Here is a 19,406-nt window from a genome sequence, read left to right on the forward strand (position 1 = left end):
TAATGCATTAGTGTATGTGTATTAATATACAGCAACTGTTAATGAATCAATAAATTCAACTGTTATTTGAGCTTGGATTGAATTTGAGCTTGAATTCTAGTATTGTACAAGCTCTTTGAAGCATTGTTATATATTGCCTTGTTGCATTACAATCACTGTACGAAAAGCATACATTATTATTTCTAAAACAGAATATTAAAAACAAAAATATGAAGTAAAATACTATATATTGATATGAATGCTACTAAAAGAAGTGTGGAATGATTAAATTTCTAACTCATGAAATATGAGGATAACATCAGTTCATTAAAGCATTAATTTGTGGTAATTTGCTGTCACTGGGATATCATTAGAGATAATGGCTTACTTACAAGTAATTATGACACAAAATGCTTCTGTTTTAGATATAATGTATACAAATAACCAGTAACATATTTTACACATAAGACTGGCAAAGTAGAAAATAATCCCATTTATTAATAAATGCCTCGCTTAATTGTTATAAAGTGTATTTGATCAAATATGGTATATATGAAAAGTGTATAATGTTTCCTATATAAATCTGTGCTGAAATTCAATTTACAGCTTTTTATAGCACAGTAATTAACCAATGTCCAAAATATTTAATAACCATGATTACTCAAGAAAAGGGGAAAAAAGTGCAACTGCCAACAGCCACATCAATTTTCTTACATTATCCTAGTTCTTCTTTCAATATATTACAGAGACATATAGATTAATTTATTTTAAAAAAACTAATATAACAATTAGCATTAGGAATCAAAGAATTTTACATAACTTAAATCATGCATACTTTTACATCCTGTTGTATTTATAGATACAAGCATAAGTACCTTGATTTTGCAGCATGTAGTCTTAAATTGTAGGAATGTGTACCGAACTTCAGAAGTCAAACACATACTGTATTTTATGAAAGTTTTATATTTGAAATGCAATGCTATTTTATTTTGCACAGGAATTGTATTATTCACCTCACCTGTCTATCTCTTGTCAGTGTTAGGTGATATTAAACAGCCCATTTCAGAGTATAGAGTTGAATTAGCTACAACAAACAGTGCTTTAGCAAATCAGTTTAACTTATTGACCTTGTGTGAAATATATTAAATGCATATACTGTATTTAGCTTTTCCAATTTTAAACTATGATTCAAGGTTAAGAAAAAATACAACCAAGAAGTGATATACAGTATACATGTTATATTATTCACATAGTTGTATTTGAACCAAATATTTGTTTTTGAGTTAACTTAGGGGTTAAAAAACATCAAATGCAGCATATCTCAGGAAACAAAATCCATGAAGCTTAAACAATATTTATACATGCCAATTGAAAGTATAAACTGATAAGACCCACCAGTCTTCCAGAACAGAATCTCTGTAATTACTTATAAGGACTGAATTCAGAAATAAATGTAAACACTTGAGGCTTAGAAAATGTAAATATTTTAAATATAAGACGATATGTCTTCTAATGTTTGCTTGGGAATGCTTTGTTTATGAGTAAACAAATTCTGCTATGCATTCTACTGGAAAAGGCACTTAGAATACCATTTCAAAATCCACTGGAAAGTTCCAAAAAATACTTAATATTGCACTTTAAATTAAATGTACAAGATTTCTTCAAATGGTTATAAAGCACAAGCGTCAGTCACAAAATAAACAACATCTTGTAGTATCCAGTCTTCTGTCTACAGTAAATGTGGAAAGATTTTTATGACTATCTGCAACATCAACCCACAGTCATTTGCATGTGACTTGAAGGTGTTGAGCATGTATTAAACTTACATCATTGTCAGGCGTAGTTCTAATTCTAAAATTGTCCAGGTCCTTTTTCATTTAAATTACTTACAAGGTTAGAAAAATGTACTTATGAAGTATTTGGTATGATACCTATTGGAAATTTCACACATGTAGGACATCACACCAGGCCTGCAACCTATGTACTGTATGAACAGTCTGTTTCTCCTGTATGGTGATAGGCAAAAAACACCTAAGAAATAGAAGCTAGAAATCGCATAGCTGTATCAGTGGAGGCCAGTTATATTTTTATAGGTCAACAGAACACGCTATTTTAGATACATAGCAAGGAAGTTTTATGGATAGAGTGAAAAGAAAGTAGTGAGATTTCAGAAATACAGTATATACACATCACATACACTAATATAATAACAGGTACCAAAGTGGGTGTTATGTGAGCTTGAGTGTTCCCATATATATTGATCAGCCAAGTTACTAGAACAAGCAGAAATCTGCTTCTACTTTATATGCATCGTAGGAATATGCATACAGAAAGTCAAGTGATGATGGAATGCTTTGATAAGGAATCAAAGGCAGGGCAATAGGGACAGTTGACTACCAAATGCTTCAACAGTGTGGGTTGCACTCCCCATGAGCAATAACGTCTTACAAATGTCACCTCTCAACAGCCTGCTGACAAGAAAAAGAGTTACAGGAAAGCCCTCTATGATCTAGTAAGCCAGATGTAAAATATAAAGCAGTCATTCATGTGAGGCTAGTCGATTACCATAAAAAATGTCATGGGAACTTTAGCTTCAAAACTGTAGAATACAGTTGTCCACTTTTATAAAATGCCCCAGTACTACCACAGCATATTGAGAAATGGTAGTTAGAAGTGAAAAAAAACAGTGTACCACAGCATATCAAGAAAACAAACCCCTTGGGACTATGCTTAAAATGAGCTAATAATGAGTAATATGAAACATGTTAATTCTCTGTATGTGACCCACCTTCATTTTAAAGCTCTATGCAAATAACTAATTAAAGGTATTTCAGTAATATATTTATAATTAGTTTTAGTAAAGTTTTATTATGTGCTTTTGTTAAATACATGAGGTAGGTAAAGAAAACATTATCAGGCTAATTATTGTAATCATGCTCAAGTGCCCCATTATAAAAAAATGTAATCTATGATTTTCTAGCAGAAAAATGTTCTAATGAGGTATATTATTTCATTATTTTTTATTTGAAATTTAGTTTGTATGAACACTGATAGTATCATCGTCTAGGAAAATCGGTTTAATTTTTAATGACTAAGTCATAAAAGACTACAGCTTTTGTAATTATTCAAATTTTTAACTTAATTTGTAGTTAAATTTGTAAGTTTTTGCCATTTAGTTATGGAAGAGATTTATTCCTATGGATTCCAAGTAATTCTTAACAGTACTACTTGTTGTGTCATCACACGAGGAAACTAAATGTTTTCTAACATTTTAAAAAGGGAAATAAAAAGAAAGGACAAATAAAAGGGGCAGATCTCAGCTGTACATCACCTTTGACATATAACAGTAATGTAGTTGTTATGTGGACTTTGTTGCAAGCCCCAATACAAGATGGATCTAATCTCTACTAATAGAAGTGAAAGCACAAGGTATACCAATACAGATGAAAACTAAACTCTTAAAACTGATCTCTGTGGCAGGCAAACCCAGGGTAATATACTGTACCAAGACCCCACAAGGTCTTGACATTTTGCTTTTTTTAATTCTGCACTGCTAAACAAGCACATTAACTTTGTCCAAGGCAAACAGAGATAAATGCATTCAAAGGACAATTTTCAATGTTTTTTTTCATATGAATTACATTCTCCATTTTCTGAAAGTAAACGCATAACTTTAAATGTAAAATTCTACAGAGATTGTACTGTCATGGAAAACAGGTATTTTTAATTAAATATATTGAAAGATGAACAAACAAAGCTTAAGCATAGATGTTTACGTTTTACGCAGAAAGAGTATGCAAGGATTAAAAAAACAAAAAATTCAATTCTTCACATTACTTAATCTCAGATGACTACCCAAAGATATTTTCTTAATAGCCCACTAACAGGAATCAGTAATTTTAATGAGTGTCTAGTATATTACATGGCAAATTAAAATTTGTGGTGCTCACTGTACCCTAGGTGGTTCATTTAAATAAGTGATGATGGTGGTCATTAACTTTATGTTTCTATCTCTTTAGATCATTGGCTTTCTGTTTATGTACAAATGGAAACATTTTTCTTTATGATTCTGTATCCACATTGCAACTGCAAAATCTTGTACCTATAGATACAATTTGAAAGTTAATTACTGATCTTTATTAAAACAGCTTGGCCACACATGTGTGCAGACAGCATGAGTATGTGTGTATATTTTAGTGAAGAAGTATGTGGCATTTTTTTGTTTAAAATTTCTCATTCAGCTCACATGGATAAAAATACCCAAAATACAACATTAAACTTGGCTAGTCAGATTTGCATTTTACCATTTATACATAGACACTGCAATATTTAGCAGCCTGCGAAGTGAAGATGTGACAGAAAATGTGTGTTTTCAAAGTAACACTTTCAGGAGGGAAAGTGAGGATGTATTACACATTACAAGATTTGTTATCTTGCTTTACAAATAAGAACTGTTAGTGATATCAGACATAGAGAATACATTAATCTGTTTCTGATAAGCTTACTTTTGCTTAGAAAATTGTTTTGTATCAAAGATGAAACAAAGGAATAACTGCATGGTGTGAAGGATTTAATCAGAAGCTTACTTTAAGCCATGCTCTCTGAACACACAATAAAAAATGGCAGCACTAAAATAGAAGATACAATAGTGGCATATTCTCGTAAGAGTTGTTCCTGATGTCTTTGATGGCTACTCTGAGATATCTGATTATAGTAAAGATGTATTTAAGAAAAAATAAATAATATATAAATTATCAAGTTATATTGCATACAGTATAGAGATTTGTGTTTTCAAATCCAAGTAATAAAAGAAAAATAATTTTGAAAAACTTTCTTTGCAAAATCTCACATTATATTATTGTAAAGAAAAGAAAACTTGAAGAAGCATTAGATTCATGGTAGTCATAGGTTAGATTTACACTCCCCGCGGCTCTTTAATTTTCATCCCACCAATTGCAGGACATATAGGCTCACTTACATTGCCTTGAATTTTCCAAGTTATTTGATTGTTATGGATAATAATGGATAGTTAATAGTAATTGATTTCAGTTTTTTTTATTCTGAAATAAAAAAAGGTAAACATAAAATATGCAAATCCAAAGTGAAAAATAAAATAAATTTGACTATAAAACCAAAAGCAGTCCATTATGAAATATCAATTTGTTATACATTTCTTATATTAACAGTAATGGAATAGTTTAATATTATTCTAGGTGCCTGAAGGAAAAAAATATGAAAGTGTTGCTGCTTAGAGGTGATCATACTTTCTTCTTAATACCATTTTTATAATTAAATATCCTAGTTTTAGTGTCACTCACATGTCAGGCATAATTAGAAGATGCCTGTACCACTGCAAGAAAACTTTGAAGAAACTGAGGCCCTTGTGAGCACCACCTCCTTAGAGCCTTCTCAACATGGTTAGATGAGGATCATTAATTATAACTATACGAAGACCACTGGGAAACCATGAAGAGAGCACATGCCAGAACTAAAGTATGCAGCTCCCTTTGGAGTACATTTCTCCCCTCATAATTACATTAATTGCAATTAGCTTTCAACTCCTTCATAATTCTTTAATTTTGACACCTGCAGAAGTCCCTTGGCTTGTGTTCAACACCATTTTGCTACTATCATTACTCAAATTCCTCTTTCACTGGCTCTCGCGGTGCATGATTTATCCAAGATAAGATTAAATGTAATATGATCTTAAAGCTTTCTCAGTCAAACTTCAAAAACCTTACAGCCAACACATAATTTTGCTTAATCTAGGCAAAAGAATCAACTGGACGATACATAATGATACCTTTTGTGAAATGTGCAGGAAGCATCCATATTAAAGTAGTGTTATTTTTCTTGTGCGTTTTTTAAGCATTTTAATAATGAAGAAAGAAATTATGAAAGTATTGTTCAATATACTAATAACTATTGATAAAAATGCAAGGTTTATGGTCTAGGAAAAAGTATTGATTTTGATATTGATCCACCCATCCATTTTCTAACAACTGTATCCAGTTCAGGGTCACGGGGGAGCTAGAGCTTATCCTCGCAAGCAACAGGTGCAAGGCAGGGTGAATCCTAGACAGGACTCCAGTCCATTCCCATATTCTATTGATTTTTTCATCTAAAAGTTTCAAAGTGATGGTACGTTTGTCAGAAATTTTCCATATTCTGACAGTAACCTCAGTGCATGGGGTAGATGTAGGGTCATAATTCAGATTTGATGGTAGAGAAATAGTTTAGAGAAATAGTTTAGAGTTCATATAGTTTGAGAAAACTATATGAAAAAATAAACATCACATTACCATGTTGAAACAATGATCTCTTTTAAGGTAAGAGGTAAGAAAAATAAACAGACCTGGGATATTTCCCATTTAATGTATAGTGGTACACATGCCTCTATTAAATACTAACTCTGCTATGGGTACTATGTGGCTCACAGTGTGAATAGTATGTGGATGGCCTCGACAGTGTGCACTTTGGATGACAGATTGCACAGTCCTCATCATTTCATTCTGTTAACAGGGCTGTAGTAAGACAAAACATAAGAATGTGTGAAAACATTTGCACATTAAAGGAAGCCATTCAACTTGTCTCACTCAAATAAAAATAAAAAATATATCACACATGAATATAAAGTTACAAAGCACATTAAAAAATTAATAGCTGTCAGATTTAAAGTTTATTAAAGGCTGTTTAGAATTATCCCAGAAAGCAGAGGCATTGTTCTTTACTTTGACATAGTTAACATGACCCTCCTTTAGGTTTTAAAGTTTTTGTTTTTACTTTAAATAACAAATGTAGAGAATGGAAGTGCGAGGTCCTACTTTTAAACTACATTTAAAGAAAGCACTCTGAAGCATAAATGACTTACTTTTCTCTTGCATGTTAAAACAATATTTAATACTCAGAGAGCATATATCATTGTCACCTAAAACTACATCAAATGTGCCTTAAGAGAAAACTCAATTGCAAGGAGAAATTTCTTGCAAGCTAAAAGGCAAAATACATTGCTCATCACATTGTATAACATACTGTCTTTGAAATAAGCATATGGCAGTAAACTAGTTAGATCATTCCCAAAATAACACACCTTGTTGTCAGTCTTCATACTCTCTATTCAAATCCATACTGTAAAATTAGCTTAGTGATTAGTTCATGTAAAGAAATGCACATCCGCCATAAATCCCTCACACCCGAAGGAGGCTCTACAGTCGAAATGTTGTGTTTCCTTTCTTCTCTTTTCAGCATGAAATAGACCTTTAACTTGTTGCTTTGCATGCTGACACAGCTACCTACTTGAACTATATCTTCCATAAATGCAGTATTACAGATATCTATTATTGTCATCCCTCCATCTGCTATATGTCACGTAAAGACATAGTAACAAGTAGAGGATAAAACAATGAAATCATCCTTGTGACGTCACTTAATAGGGCACTGGGCCACCACATATGGCCAGCACACCAGCTATAAGAGTCTACAAATATCTGGCTTTCTGCAGGAGGGATGCAGCGCCATTCTTCCACTACAAAGTTATTGAAGTCAGGCCAGGTTGACACTTACTTTTATTGTCCCAGATAGAAAATGGACAATAAAAATAAGATGAAGGAGAATACTGCTGTGTCTTTCTAGAATATGCAATGAAGGCCTGACTGGGTTCAAACCTTGTAACTGAGAAAGCCATGACGTATGTGTAACATCAGTGTCATGCCATGCAATCAGATTCATACTACTAGGTGAAAAACATGTGCTCTGTGTATGTGTGTGTTATCATCCCGGAAGCACCCCACCCAGCAGAAATGAGATAAAGACGACCACTCAGTACCATTATTTATTAGCATCAACCTTTCCTTCTAAGTGAATGGGTGCACCCAACTCAAGCCAGTAAAATGTGAGCCATAACATTACAGAACCTCCAGAACTCTGTTCCAACATTGTTGGATTGTACATCAGGGCTGTAGAATTCTTTATGTTGGGACCACATGTACACTAGTTCACTTATCAAGAAAATGGTGAAAGATGATTCATCAGACCATATCACAATTCTCCACTGCTCAGTAATCCATTGTTGTGCTCTTTGTACCACTGGACTCACAAAAATGCATTGTCAGGTGTGATCAGTGGTTTGTGCACTGCAACCTGACTGTTATCATGCTCTCTGGAACATTTTTGTAAACTCTGTCTCCTCCTGCAGCCATGCTAACCATAACAAGGCCTGTCCAACATTTGTAAACATAACCCTAAACAATTTGCAATGTTATTTGCTTAATGAATGCATGATCCATATTTTTCAGGAAACTCTTTCTTACAATATTCAATTCCACTACCCATGTCTATCTGTGACTAGTGCAGCTCAGATCCGTGCACGAGCCCTGTTACATAGGCATACACATACCTTTTTTCATACCATTAATGTAGGTGAATAGATATATGGTGAAACCTATAATTAACTCAATTAACGAAAATATGTTGCACCATATAAAAACAATAGCGAAACATTACAGATGCAAGTAAATTGCAGGTGAAAATACATGAAACAAGACATTTTATTCAGACTTTAATGTGTAAGTTCTACATGGTTCTTATGGTTCTAGGGCTTCCTGCATTACAAACAAGAACCGTTTTTTCTTATTCAACCAGTCAAAAGCTTCAAAGGCACTGACAAAGTCAACCCACTGGATTTCTTCAGAATCAACTGTGAAACACGAACCAGTGAATACAACCGGAAAGTTTGGGGAAGAACGTTGTAAAGCAAGAAGAAGAGGCAATTCTTTACACAAAGAGCTGTGTGGAACAAGATATTCAGCCACGTTGTTGAAGCTGAAACTTTGGCTTCTTCTACCAAATGGCTGCATGAGGTTCTCTCTTAATAAACTACTAGAAATCAAATGAGTAAGGTGGACCTAATAGTCCCCTCTTGATCCAAACATGTTTAAGTTCTCTCATAACCACTGTGTGTACTTGCTGAATTCACATCAAACCCAAGAATCAGTTCATGAGATACAGTAAAATGGGATATAAAGTTCTTCCTCTCAGGATGACTTAATAGGGAGATTACGTCATCTAAACAGCCATGCAGCATGGGAAATCTTATACCTTGTCTTTCTCTCCTGTTTCTAAAGCATTCTCCCTTCATGTTTTCCATTTCTTACTCAGACATTAGTGTTTTTTTTTTTATTTACCATACTTCAAGAAAAGCACTGATAAATGGAACTGTCTGGAAAACATAAGTGCTGTAATCAATATGGGGTCATCCCATAAACATGGTTTTAAGAATATCCTAACAAACATTTTATCTCTAATTAAAATCACTCATATATACCACACCATGAATCAAGACATTTAATCTTTTATACATTACTTTGCCTTTAAGTTAATTGAGATGGATTAGATCCAAAGATTTTGGTACACAACAGTTTTCTTGTACAATTCTTACCTTATGGACTGTTTAATCAAGTCGTCATATTTTTAGAAATTAAAAGCATGCATTACAAAAGCGAGAAACAAACGGTATTATTTAACTGAAACAAACAATCTTATTCAAGTGTAATGCAAGTTATAAAAAATTAGAAGAGGCAGTTAGCTTCTGATGGAAACCAAAAGTAGGAGTGTTCTTCCACTCTGACATTCAAGCCTTCTCTTTTCAGACACTCAACATGAACATCCATTAATTGGAACTCACGTCTTCATCAGTCCCCCATTTAGAAATAACACAGCTCATTAAATTGGATGCTATTTGAACTAAATGGCCCAAGAATCCTTTTAGGTTCAAGAAAACATCCTTTCATTTGTTTCTTGGTTCTTTACGACAGTGTAAGTCTCACACCTCTAAATCAAAGACAGAACACCAAAGAATTCTGCAACAAGATAGTTTTCAGAATTGTAAACAAGGATCATGACTGCTTTGGAATGATTACTTATCAAGTGCTAACATTACACGTTTTACCAATTAAGAAAAATCTGCAAAACCACAGAACTCAGAAAAAAAAATCTTTTCAAAGTATCAACTGTTTTTAATTAACTTTACCTTTATTATGCATTTTAAAAATCTCTCAATTTCACTTATAGTTTTAAAGTAAAAGGTGCTTTTAACACCTGTCTTATGGTGTTATGCTGAAATGTCACACCACTTATGATACAAAAACAAGAAAAAAGAGCAAAGATGTTTAATATAACAGCTCTGTGAAGGAAAATCTTCCATTTATAATTCTGATGATCACAACACACATCTTCCACTTCCCCATGATTCAAACATTAATTTACACCTTGATAATTGGAATATGTGAAAGGCTTACTGCATCAATGATATTTAGCTCACAATAAATTCCATGCATTAGTGCTCTTGCAGATCCCTATAGGCTATGAGAATTTAGTCCTCTTGCCAGTGCAGCACTAATTACAACTTCTGTAGCACAATGCCATTCATGCAGTGAATGCTAAAAAGTCTACAGGATAAAAAGAAAACTGATTTCTTTTTTATTTTGCATTATCATGCTCTCTCGTGGTTGTGAAGATTAAGACCAGTAAACAATGCCACTTTTATTACCAATTTATAATTGCTTCATTTGTAGTATTAGTTCATGCATCTTAAGGTCTTCAGAAGTTGATCACAATAGGAACGCAAACCCTCAAGTTCTTGCTTGCTCCAGAGCTTGCTCCCTGGGCTTCAAACGAAGGAATTAAATTTACTTAGCTGTTGCTAATGTAAAATAATGATTTCCACAACCTAATGATGTAAATGAAAAGGCTTTTGCAGGCTTTAACTAGGTCCTTCTGTTAAATCTCACCTAATTCAAACATACACTGCACACCTACAAGAATACAGAGAACCAATGAAGTGTTGCAAGACAGGTATTTGACTAGTGCTCTATTTCTTCACTTGTACTCTCAGGAGATAATGTAAGCATGACAGCGATTCCTGTACGAATAATTAGGAATATGCAAATGTTGTTATCTGGAAGTCAATATCTTACACAGATCTTACCCCTAACACATTTTCCTTGCATCTAGGATTGTAACCGGACAGAGGATGAGACATATGCCAGCCTGAAGGTGTCTGTAATCTCCTGTATGATTACTGTATCTAGTGGACACACCTGAATATTCAAAGTATGGTGCATTTCAATCAGAAACAAAAAAATATATCTAGGTCAGATTTCAGCATCTCTTTCATTCATTTATAAACTCCATTATTTCTTAATTACATATTGCAGCACAGTACATCTCAAATCTCCTATCTTACAATGTGATTTGAGTTAAACATTGTTCCTTTAAAATCAAATATTCTTAATCCCAGCAGATCACTCAGAAAATTGTCTTTTTTAAGTTAAGGCAGATGAAAAGGAGCCAACACAACAATTTTCTTTAACAGTTGTTTAATCACTGCTTTAAAAGTAACATCAAGAACAATTTAATCAATCCTGTTTTTAGAATTAAAAATTTAATGCTTTCTAAAATCATGAAAAAAATTTAATGTGAAAAAAGTAAAATAAAAGTAAACTAAATTATCGAAAATAAGAAGTGGATAGCTATGTTCTGATGGGAATTAATAGTTTTCTTGCATTGCTTGGAATTTGACTATGATTTATCATATACATCACTATCTACTTCTACATGCAGCAGAATGGCAGGTTCTACATTTTACTGCAGAGAAATGCCACTATGTGTGTTGACATTTTGTGTTTTATCCTTTGTGAACACTAATATTTCCTATTCTTAAGTCACTTGTTCCAATCCTCTGACAGCTTCTGCCAAATATATCATTAGACAGTACTTCAGATTCTAGCTCATGAAAGCAAAAATCTACTGTCTGCTGGAAACAATACATCAAAACTCTATGTTAAGTGTCTCTCCATTTCCTTTGAAGGTTTGTGAGCTTGTTCCTTCAAAATGTATCTACAAATATTGGCTTGACAACAAAGATGTCAGAACCTTTTGAGAATCTTACAATGAGACTGAATTTGATTAAATCAAATTAAAAAAAACAAAAAAACGGCATTCCACTTGAATTAGATAATGTTTTACCTTATTGGCCAAAAAGTAAAAGCTCTGCATTTTTAATATTCTTTAGGTTCCAAACTTTGGATGCATTAAACTGTCTAACAAGACTGAATTAATAAAGTAGAGTGATTGACAGGAGACATTTTCATCCTTTCATTGCCTGAACATCTCTTTATTATTAGGAGATAAAAAGTTGTGAATGACTATGGAATATAGGAATAATGTAAAGTCTGTTGTATTTAATGTTATTCATGGACAAACACGTACATAATTTTACTACACAATTTCACAAAATATATTTACAATTATCTTAGAATATTTTAAGAAACAAACTTGTTCAAAGTCTTGCTTTCTTTCATTAAAACATGCATTTGTTTAATTTTTTTTTCAATTAAGCAGGAAGAAAGGGCCTGCAAACAGAGATCCAGCTGTTACAGGATCATTAGCAGCATTTGTACTATCTATCAAATAAAGGGGTAAGAGGTATAAGCTGCAGGCCCTCTCAGGAGTGGGGTCCTATCCTACTTAAGAGATGATTAGGGAGTCTGAGGCAGTAGCTATCATTAGTTGCTTAGCAATGGAAGGCCCCCTAAGATGAACAAAGTAAAATGAAACAAAAGGGGGAAAGCATCACCTTGCAAATCTGTAAATGAATGATAATCTCTCAGCTAGTGAAGGACATCATGTCCTTCCAGTGACATGTTGTTGGGACACTATCTAAATGAGGGCATGCAGAGCATCCAGGACCTGTGATGAAATACCCTAAAGTATTTTTCTAACTCTGATAAATGCTCACCGACACAGGTATCAACACACCTCTTTAGTGGTGATTACTTACAAAGGAACTTTAGGAAACACATTTGAAGGAGACATAACCAAATATTGCTTTCTGCTTCTGTATCATACCAATGAATGATAAACAGACCTTATGAAGAGAACAAAGGTTTTTTATTTTATTTGCTTCACTTTTTTACCCTTGCAAAAATAAAGAACAAACATTTAACAATGTCTCATATTCTCATATCTCCTCATATTACTCACACATTCAGTGCATGAGAAAGTTAAATCCCATTTTCATTTTTAACCTCTTCTAATACTAAAGCCCTTCATCCTCAAAGAGGCCATTTCCACCTGGAAGGATGTGCCCTTAAACATCTTGCATTATCTTGAAAAATATGGACAGCACAGGCCTGGTTAAGAGATTAAATTCAAGATAAGATGGGCATCAAGTCTGAACCATCACATTTTTATAAATTTCTATTCACAACACAAACTAGAAAGAAACATCCAAAATAAAACAGAAAAAAACAAACACATTTTATTTGCATTCTTCATAAATTATTTTTCAAGTAGCACATGTAGGATGCAAAAATGTTTTACACGGATTCTCCAATACGTGTACTACTTTAATTTAGATTAAAAAAATTCAGACAAATAGAACAGAGATAAAAAAAATCTGCATGAGGTTTTATGATGCCATGTCCTAACATGGTTGTTTTAGCCTTCCAAAATAAAATACAAAATTAGGAAAAAATTAAAAATAGAAGTTTCAATATTATTGATCTTCACTTGATTGGCAGGTAGACATATAAATGGAAACAGATAAAACTTTGGCATTTGCCCTGGAAACCTATAAACTTCCCCTAAATCTCTAAATGGTCAGAATTCATTGAGTGACAGCTAGTTGCACCAATCGGAGCAGCTAAATTTACTGCAAAGGATCACACTTTTTGAATCCTGCGTTATGACCTGTCATTTCTTGCATTTAAGATAAAAAATTCAAAATATTTTCACTGCTAAACAGTAAGGACATTGGGTATTTGATATTTTGCGATTTAGCTTTTTATTTTGCTTTTGTGGTATTATATTTTTACATAAAACTGACAAATACTCAGCTTGTGGTTTTTGAATAAAGCACTTTTTTTTCTGTGGCATAAATTGATTGTGTTGCCCAATCAGAATATGAAATACACTTTTTTGAAAAAGATTCTTGTTTCTTATGATACATAGTTCGTGGTGCTTTGTTTTTAACTTTACTGCTAAAGGTTGATGAAATCAGCATGTAGGGCTGTATGTAATTTCAGGGCTAGGTTATAAATGTCTTTAATTTCTAAAAACGTTTCACTACTGTGAAAACAAATGTGATAGATTAAGACGATATTGGAGATTACCTGCATGTGCAATACTTTCTGAAATGTTTACAAATATTTTGTTTATGACAATGTAAAGTGTAAGGTATAATGTACTTCACTGCTTGTCTCACCCATGTACAACATGGATAGAAGTCTTCCAACAAGATAAATAGACTTATTAGAAACTGTTTCAAAATAATACTATTTTAATAGCAGGACATTTGCTTTGAGTGTCCTTATTTCTATTTTAAAGGAGTAAAATAAAAATGAAAAAAATGTCTTATGTACTCACCAATATATTCAAAAACATAGACGACAAAGAACGGAGTGACGAGGTCATTTATTCCTTGCACATAGCCACTGGCTGGATGTCGGATAGCCCAAATGAAGAGAATGCGTTCAAAGATCTGTTGTCAATAACAAGAAAAAGTTATTATAAACAAAAACAAACTAAAAAATGATGAGTTAATACTGTGTTAACTTTTCAAGCACCACAGCATCTGCATCCAAGATTTTATCTACAGTATATATATATATTAAATGCATTGATATTGATATGCAGTTGTAAGAGTATGTAATGTACAGGTCAGAAAACCAAATGGAAATGTTTTCATGGTATTCCTTGAAATTCAATACATTTTTTGTTGTACTACATTTTGCTGTAGATATCTTCTAGGACTAAAGTTTGATAATCAGAAAGCTACATTTAATGTTAAATGTATTTTCAGAAACAATGAGTATACACTTATTCCTAGCTACCGCTTCCTAAAAAATGTAACTACTAAGACTGTATTCAAATATAAATGAGATAGCAATGTATACACAGTATCGGACCTGCACCCTCATACAGTTAATACAAACTATTTGTTTCGACAAAATTTTTCACAATTCTTTTGCACATAAAAACAGTTCTATTAGTGCATCTATCATAATGTATAATGCTTACAGTAGAATGCACTACAGCCAAAGCAGCGAAAGTATGATTTTTAATAGAACATTTATTAAATTAAGAAAACGGCAATCAACCAAAATTATTGCAATCAAAATTCCTTAAAAATAATAGAACCAAGACAAATTTAATCTGATGTTCCCTAAAGTACAAGGCTCAGAACTGTATGCCCCCTCTTCGATGCATTAGATGATAACTAACAATAACAAGCTCTGTGCTTAAAAGTTTTGTTCATTTCATTAAAGACAAAATAAAACATACAATTCCTTTTGTTATCTTAATTCAATCTCATTTTCTTTTGTATTCTCTTCCGTCACATAGTTTTAAATATATAAACAGTAAACCAGTATGCTCACACCCACTGTTCTAAGTGTGCATTGCAAGAGTAATTCTACCAAGCGTGTCCAGTAATTCCATAGGCAAATAAATGGTTTAACACTTTGATAATATCCTATCTGTGTAGGTGCTCTACTACATTGCACACAGAACATCCTGTAGGTGCAGAAACCACACCATAATTCTCTACTCAGAATTTCACCCATTGCACTACCATACACAAGTCACTGATGAGGAGTAAAGTGAACAGAAACCATAAGTAAAAAGTTATAAAAGTAAAAAGTATATTTCTATTTTATCTCTCCTATCATTCCATGTGTCAACTTGTCTTAAGAAAGTAAAACCAGTTTCTTATTGTCTCATCTTCCAGAAGGTTATTTGCATTATTTTGAACTTAATTCACCTGATATCTCCATAGAACCCCCCCCCCTTCAAAAGAACACAAGTATTTCAGTAATAGGATATAATTTCTTTACAATACATGTACAAACTCACTTTCATGAAAGGCCATGCTTCGGTTAGACTTAAAAACACCTATTTACAAACAGCAAGAATAAAAAGAACCCCCCTCCCCACTAAGCCCCCCCAGCACACTGGGGGCCTCAACACTCAGACATACCACCAGAACTCTTGATTGACTTAAAATCTTAAATGATTATGAAAACATGTAAGTTATATGGTCATACAGGAGGTCACTGAATAATATGGTGATTTAAACTCTATAATGAAAAATGTAAAATTTTAATTTTATGGCTACTTAACTGTAATAAGAAGACGTGTACCAGGTCGAATGTAGCATTTATTAATTTAGGTCAAGGCAAAGTAACTTGATTTACTAGATCAAGGAAAGAACAACTCAGGATAAAATAAATCATGTGCGACACTGTCAATTTTTCATGTACATTTTTGACTGTCTTTCTGCATCTGTAGATCAAGGACTTTCTTTTACTCCAACTTTTTTTCTTGTCTTTATTCTAAGGCAAACACTTCCATCTTCATTAAAGGCAATGTCTGCAAGGTTTTAAATGTTTCACCTTGCTGTCAACTTTCTCAAATTAAAAGAGGCTTGAAGTTCAACTTAAATAAAGCAGAGAAATGTATTTTCATTTTTTAAGCAGTCAGTGCTTGACATACAAGACAATATATCACACGCAGTGGGATTCTAGTTTTATACCTGTCATTTATATAGAAACACATTTCTCAAATTTTACAAAGTACCACAAGCTGCATCATTTGTAAATGGAATAAAGTTTTAAAAAGCAAAGCCAACATGTATTATATTCACATCACTTTAAACATTCTTTTTATCATCAAGCTGCATTAATTATATTCAGAGAGGAGACCCTGGTAATGTTTTCTCCTCCCCTCAGAATAAAAACATCCAAGGCAATGCAACCATGAGGCTGAGATGAGTCACTGAAACATGCCCTTCATAAAACAGTTAAAAAACTATATATCCCAGAGGCATGCAGGTAAAGGATAAAAGATAATAATAGTATATATAAATTCCTATAATATGAATATGATTTTTTTTTGCTAGGAAATGATTATGGTTTTATGTTAACACTGCAAACTGCTAAAAATCATTACTGATTGGAACAACTTGTTGTCACAAAGTGATTTAAAGTACCTGTGCACATAGATTTTTTATAATTGTTGCATATCTTTGATTAGGAGCAAATTAGGCTCTCTGGAGCCACTTTGGTATCTCCTACAAACCTGGACAGATGTTTCACTTATTTTGCCAAAGGTACTAAGATTAAAAATTGCACAGAAGCCATACAAAAGGAGCAGTGCAAAATAATATTTTTTTCTGTTTTATTAGCACAGCACAGTTGTGCAGTAATAATAACTAAGTAATTTATAATAATAAATTATTATATTATTAATAATACCTGAAGAAGGCTCCACGGCTGAAACGTTGTGTTCTCTTTCTTCTTTTTTTCAGCATGGAATAAACCTATTCTTCCTTTGCAATTTATAATAATTACTTTTTTGCTTAAAAATAGCAAACCACAAACAGAGTACAAAGAAAATCATTTTATGGTTATTTTTTCACATTGATACAAGTGGAAGAAATCTGGTGACAATATGTCTTGAAGACATTAGGCCAAAACTACTGAAATCACTTAAACCAAAATTCAATTCAGTATCATAAGCTCATGATTTAGCCCTCCATGTCATCTATTCCCAAATTAAATTTATGGATGAACAAAGCTTCCATAATATGAAGTTCCAATTCTGTCTGTAATACATTCTACTTAGTGATTAAAAAAGATTGTGCACAATAAATGGAAATGCCTTCCATACTAGGGCAAATTTAGGGAGACCAAGAACGTTAAAGGTAAGGATTTCCTTGTAGCTCATGTTTTGATTAAGCAAATAAATAAATTCCTATCATCCTAAGAGTCATGCATAAAATGCTGGACAGGTTTGGTTGCCAATAATACAGTTAGAATGGCTGTAAGAGGAGACTTCAGTTACTTTGAAAGTTATGATTGCTGGGACAGATTTGGTAGGTCTTTCAGTGACCTAGACAGCTTATCTTTCCAATGTTTTGCAAGCAACGGTATCTAAGGTGATGTCAGCATGGAACTCTAAAAGAAAGACATCAGCAATAAAAGGTAACAGTAATCGGAACCTCCTATCCAAATCCAAAATCATGATGTCCATCAATCAGTTTGAAGAGCAAGGCTAAACAGAATCATTGACTGAAAATATTAACCTGGGGAACAAGCAGCAGGTTTAATAAAAAAAAACGCCCCCCAAGAAATTCACAGAATGTGATACCATAATCAGGATTCAGTTCTAATCACAATGGGCAATGAACATTTGCAAGTCTTGTGGTACAAATAGCACAGGCAATGGACTACAAAGCAGTAGAGAAATGTGAAATGTGTTCCCTGAAAATGGACAAGAGCACGTGTGGCACCAATCTTAAGTAGTCTACCACCCTGAGTGGTAGGACACTGGTAGTTCCATAATGTTATAAGGTGTACTAATACCCTCAAAAGGCAAAGTCAATGCTATTTGTTACTTTATGGTACTGAGTGATCAACTTCACCCTGTATTGCAGCATTGTTTTCCTGCTAGGAAGGGTGTCTTACAGAATGACAATGCCCCGTGATTGGTCAAGGTTTGATAACCATAACACAGACATTATCCATATATCATGACCTTCTCAGTAACCAGATCTGAACCCAATCAAGCATTTATGGGATATTCTGGAATGACTCTTGAGACAGCATTTTCTACCTCCATCAACCAGAGTTAAATGTCATAGTCATGGAAGAATGGTTCTGAAGCCCACCTGCAGTAATCCAGATACGTATAGACTCTACCATGATATGCAAAGGCTACAATGGCAGCATGTGGTGGTCTAACTTTAAATTGGTGTGTCCATTTATTGGTCTACTACCTATATTTCCAAAACAAGCACTGATGTGCTTACTGTACAGAAAAAAACATGAAATGCTGGTGTGCATTAATCTGAATTTGCTAAAACATGAAAAAGAATTGGCAAAGAAGAGTTCACTGACTTCACAGACCATTAAATTGAATAAATATTTTATTTTATTTATGGTATAAAAGCAAGAATGAATTCCATATCTAAGGTTTAATTTGCTAGAGGGCATGATGTTTCATTACATCTGGTCTCATGTGGTATTGAAATTCAAATATTTTTTTAGTGCAACAACCAAGTGGACATGCATTACTCAGTAGTCACAGTCTGCTGAGTAAGTTGAAATATTTTTGTGAGAAAAGAACATTTACATAACCCTATATTAAAGCTGTGCTGCCACTCAACAAGAATTCTGTCAGAATATGGACAAGAGACAATAAAACAAAGTAACTGCATATAAAAAACTAGGCTAACAATCAACAAACAGTTTAACAATAATCAAATTCAACAAGCAAACCAAATTCTACCTATTTCTGTGTATTTCCTCAATGTTGTTAAATGAAGCTTCATCTTTAGCTTAGTCAACAGTTTACATCACTTTAGACTG

At 33.2% G+C, this 19,406-nt stretch overlaps 1 protein-coding gene across 6 annotated transcripts in view; it reads right to left on the reverse strand.

The window, feature by feature from the left end:
• tbc1d22a (TBC1 domain family, member 22a) overlaps nucleotides 1–19,406 on the reverse strand; it is a 217,078-nt gene that overhangs the window by 129,527 nt on the left and 68,145 nt on the right. For all 6 annotated transcript variants that reach the window (XM_088645042.1, XM_088645041.1, XM_088645038.1 and 3 more), the window contains one exon: nucleotides 14,404–14,518. In XM_088645042.1, the coding sequence (XP_088501168.1) occupies nucleotides 14,404–14,518 (115 nt within the window). The remainder of the gene's footprint in view (nucleotides 1–14,403; nucleotides 14,519–19,406) is intronic.

This window comes from Lepisosteus platostomus, chromosome 9, assembly GCF_059453375.1.
Source record: "Lepisosteus platostomus isolate fLepPlt1 chromosome 9, fLepPlt1.hap1, whole genome shotgun sequence".
Classification (NCBI taxonomy): domain Eukaryota; kingdom Metazoa; phylum Chordata; class Actinopteri; order Semionotiformes; family Lepisosteidae; genus Lepisosteus; species Lepisosteus platostomus.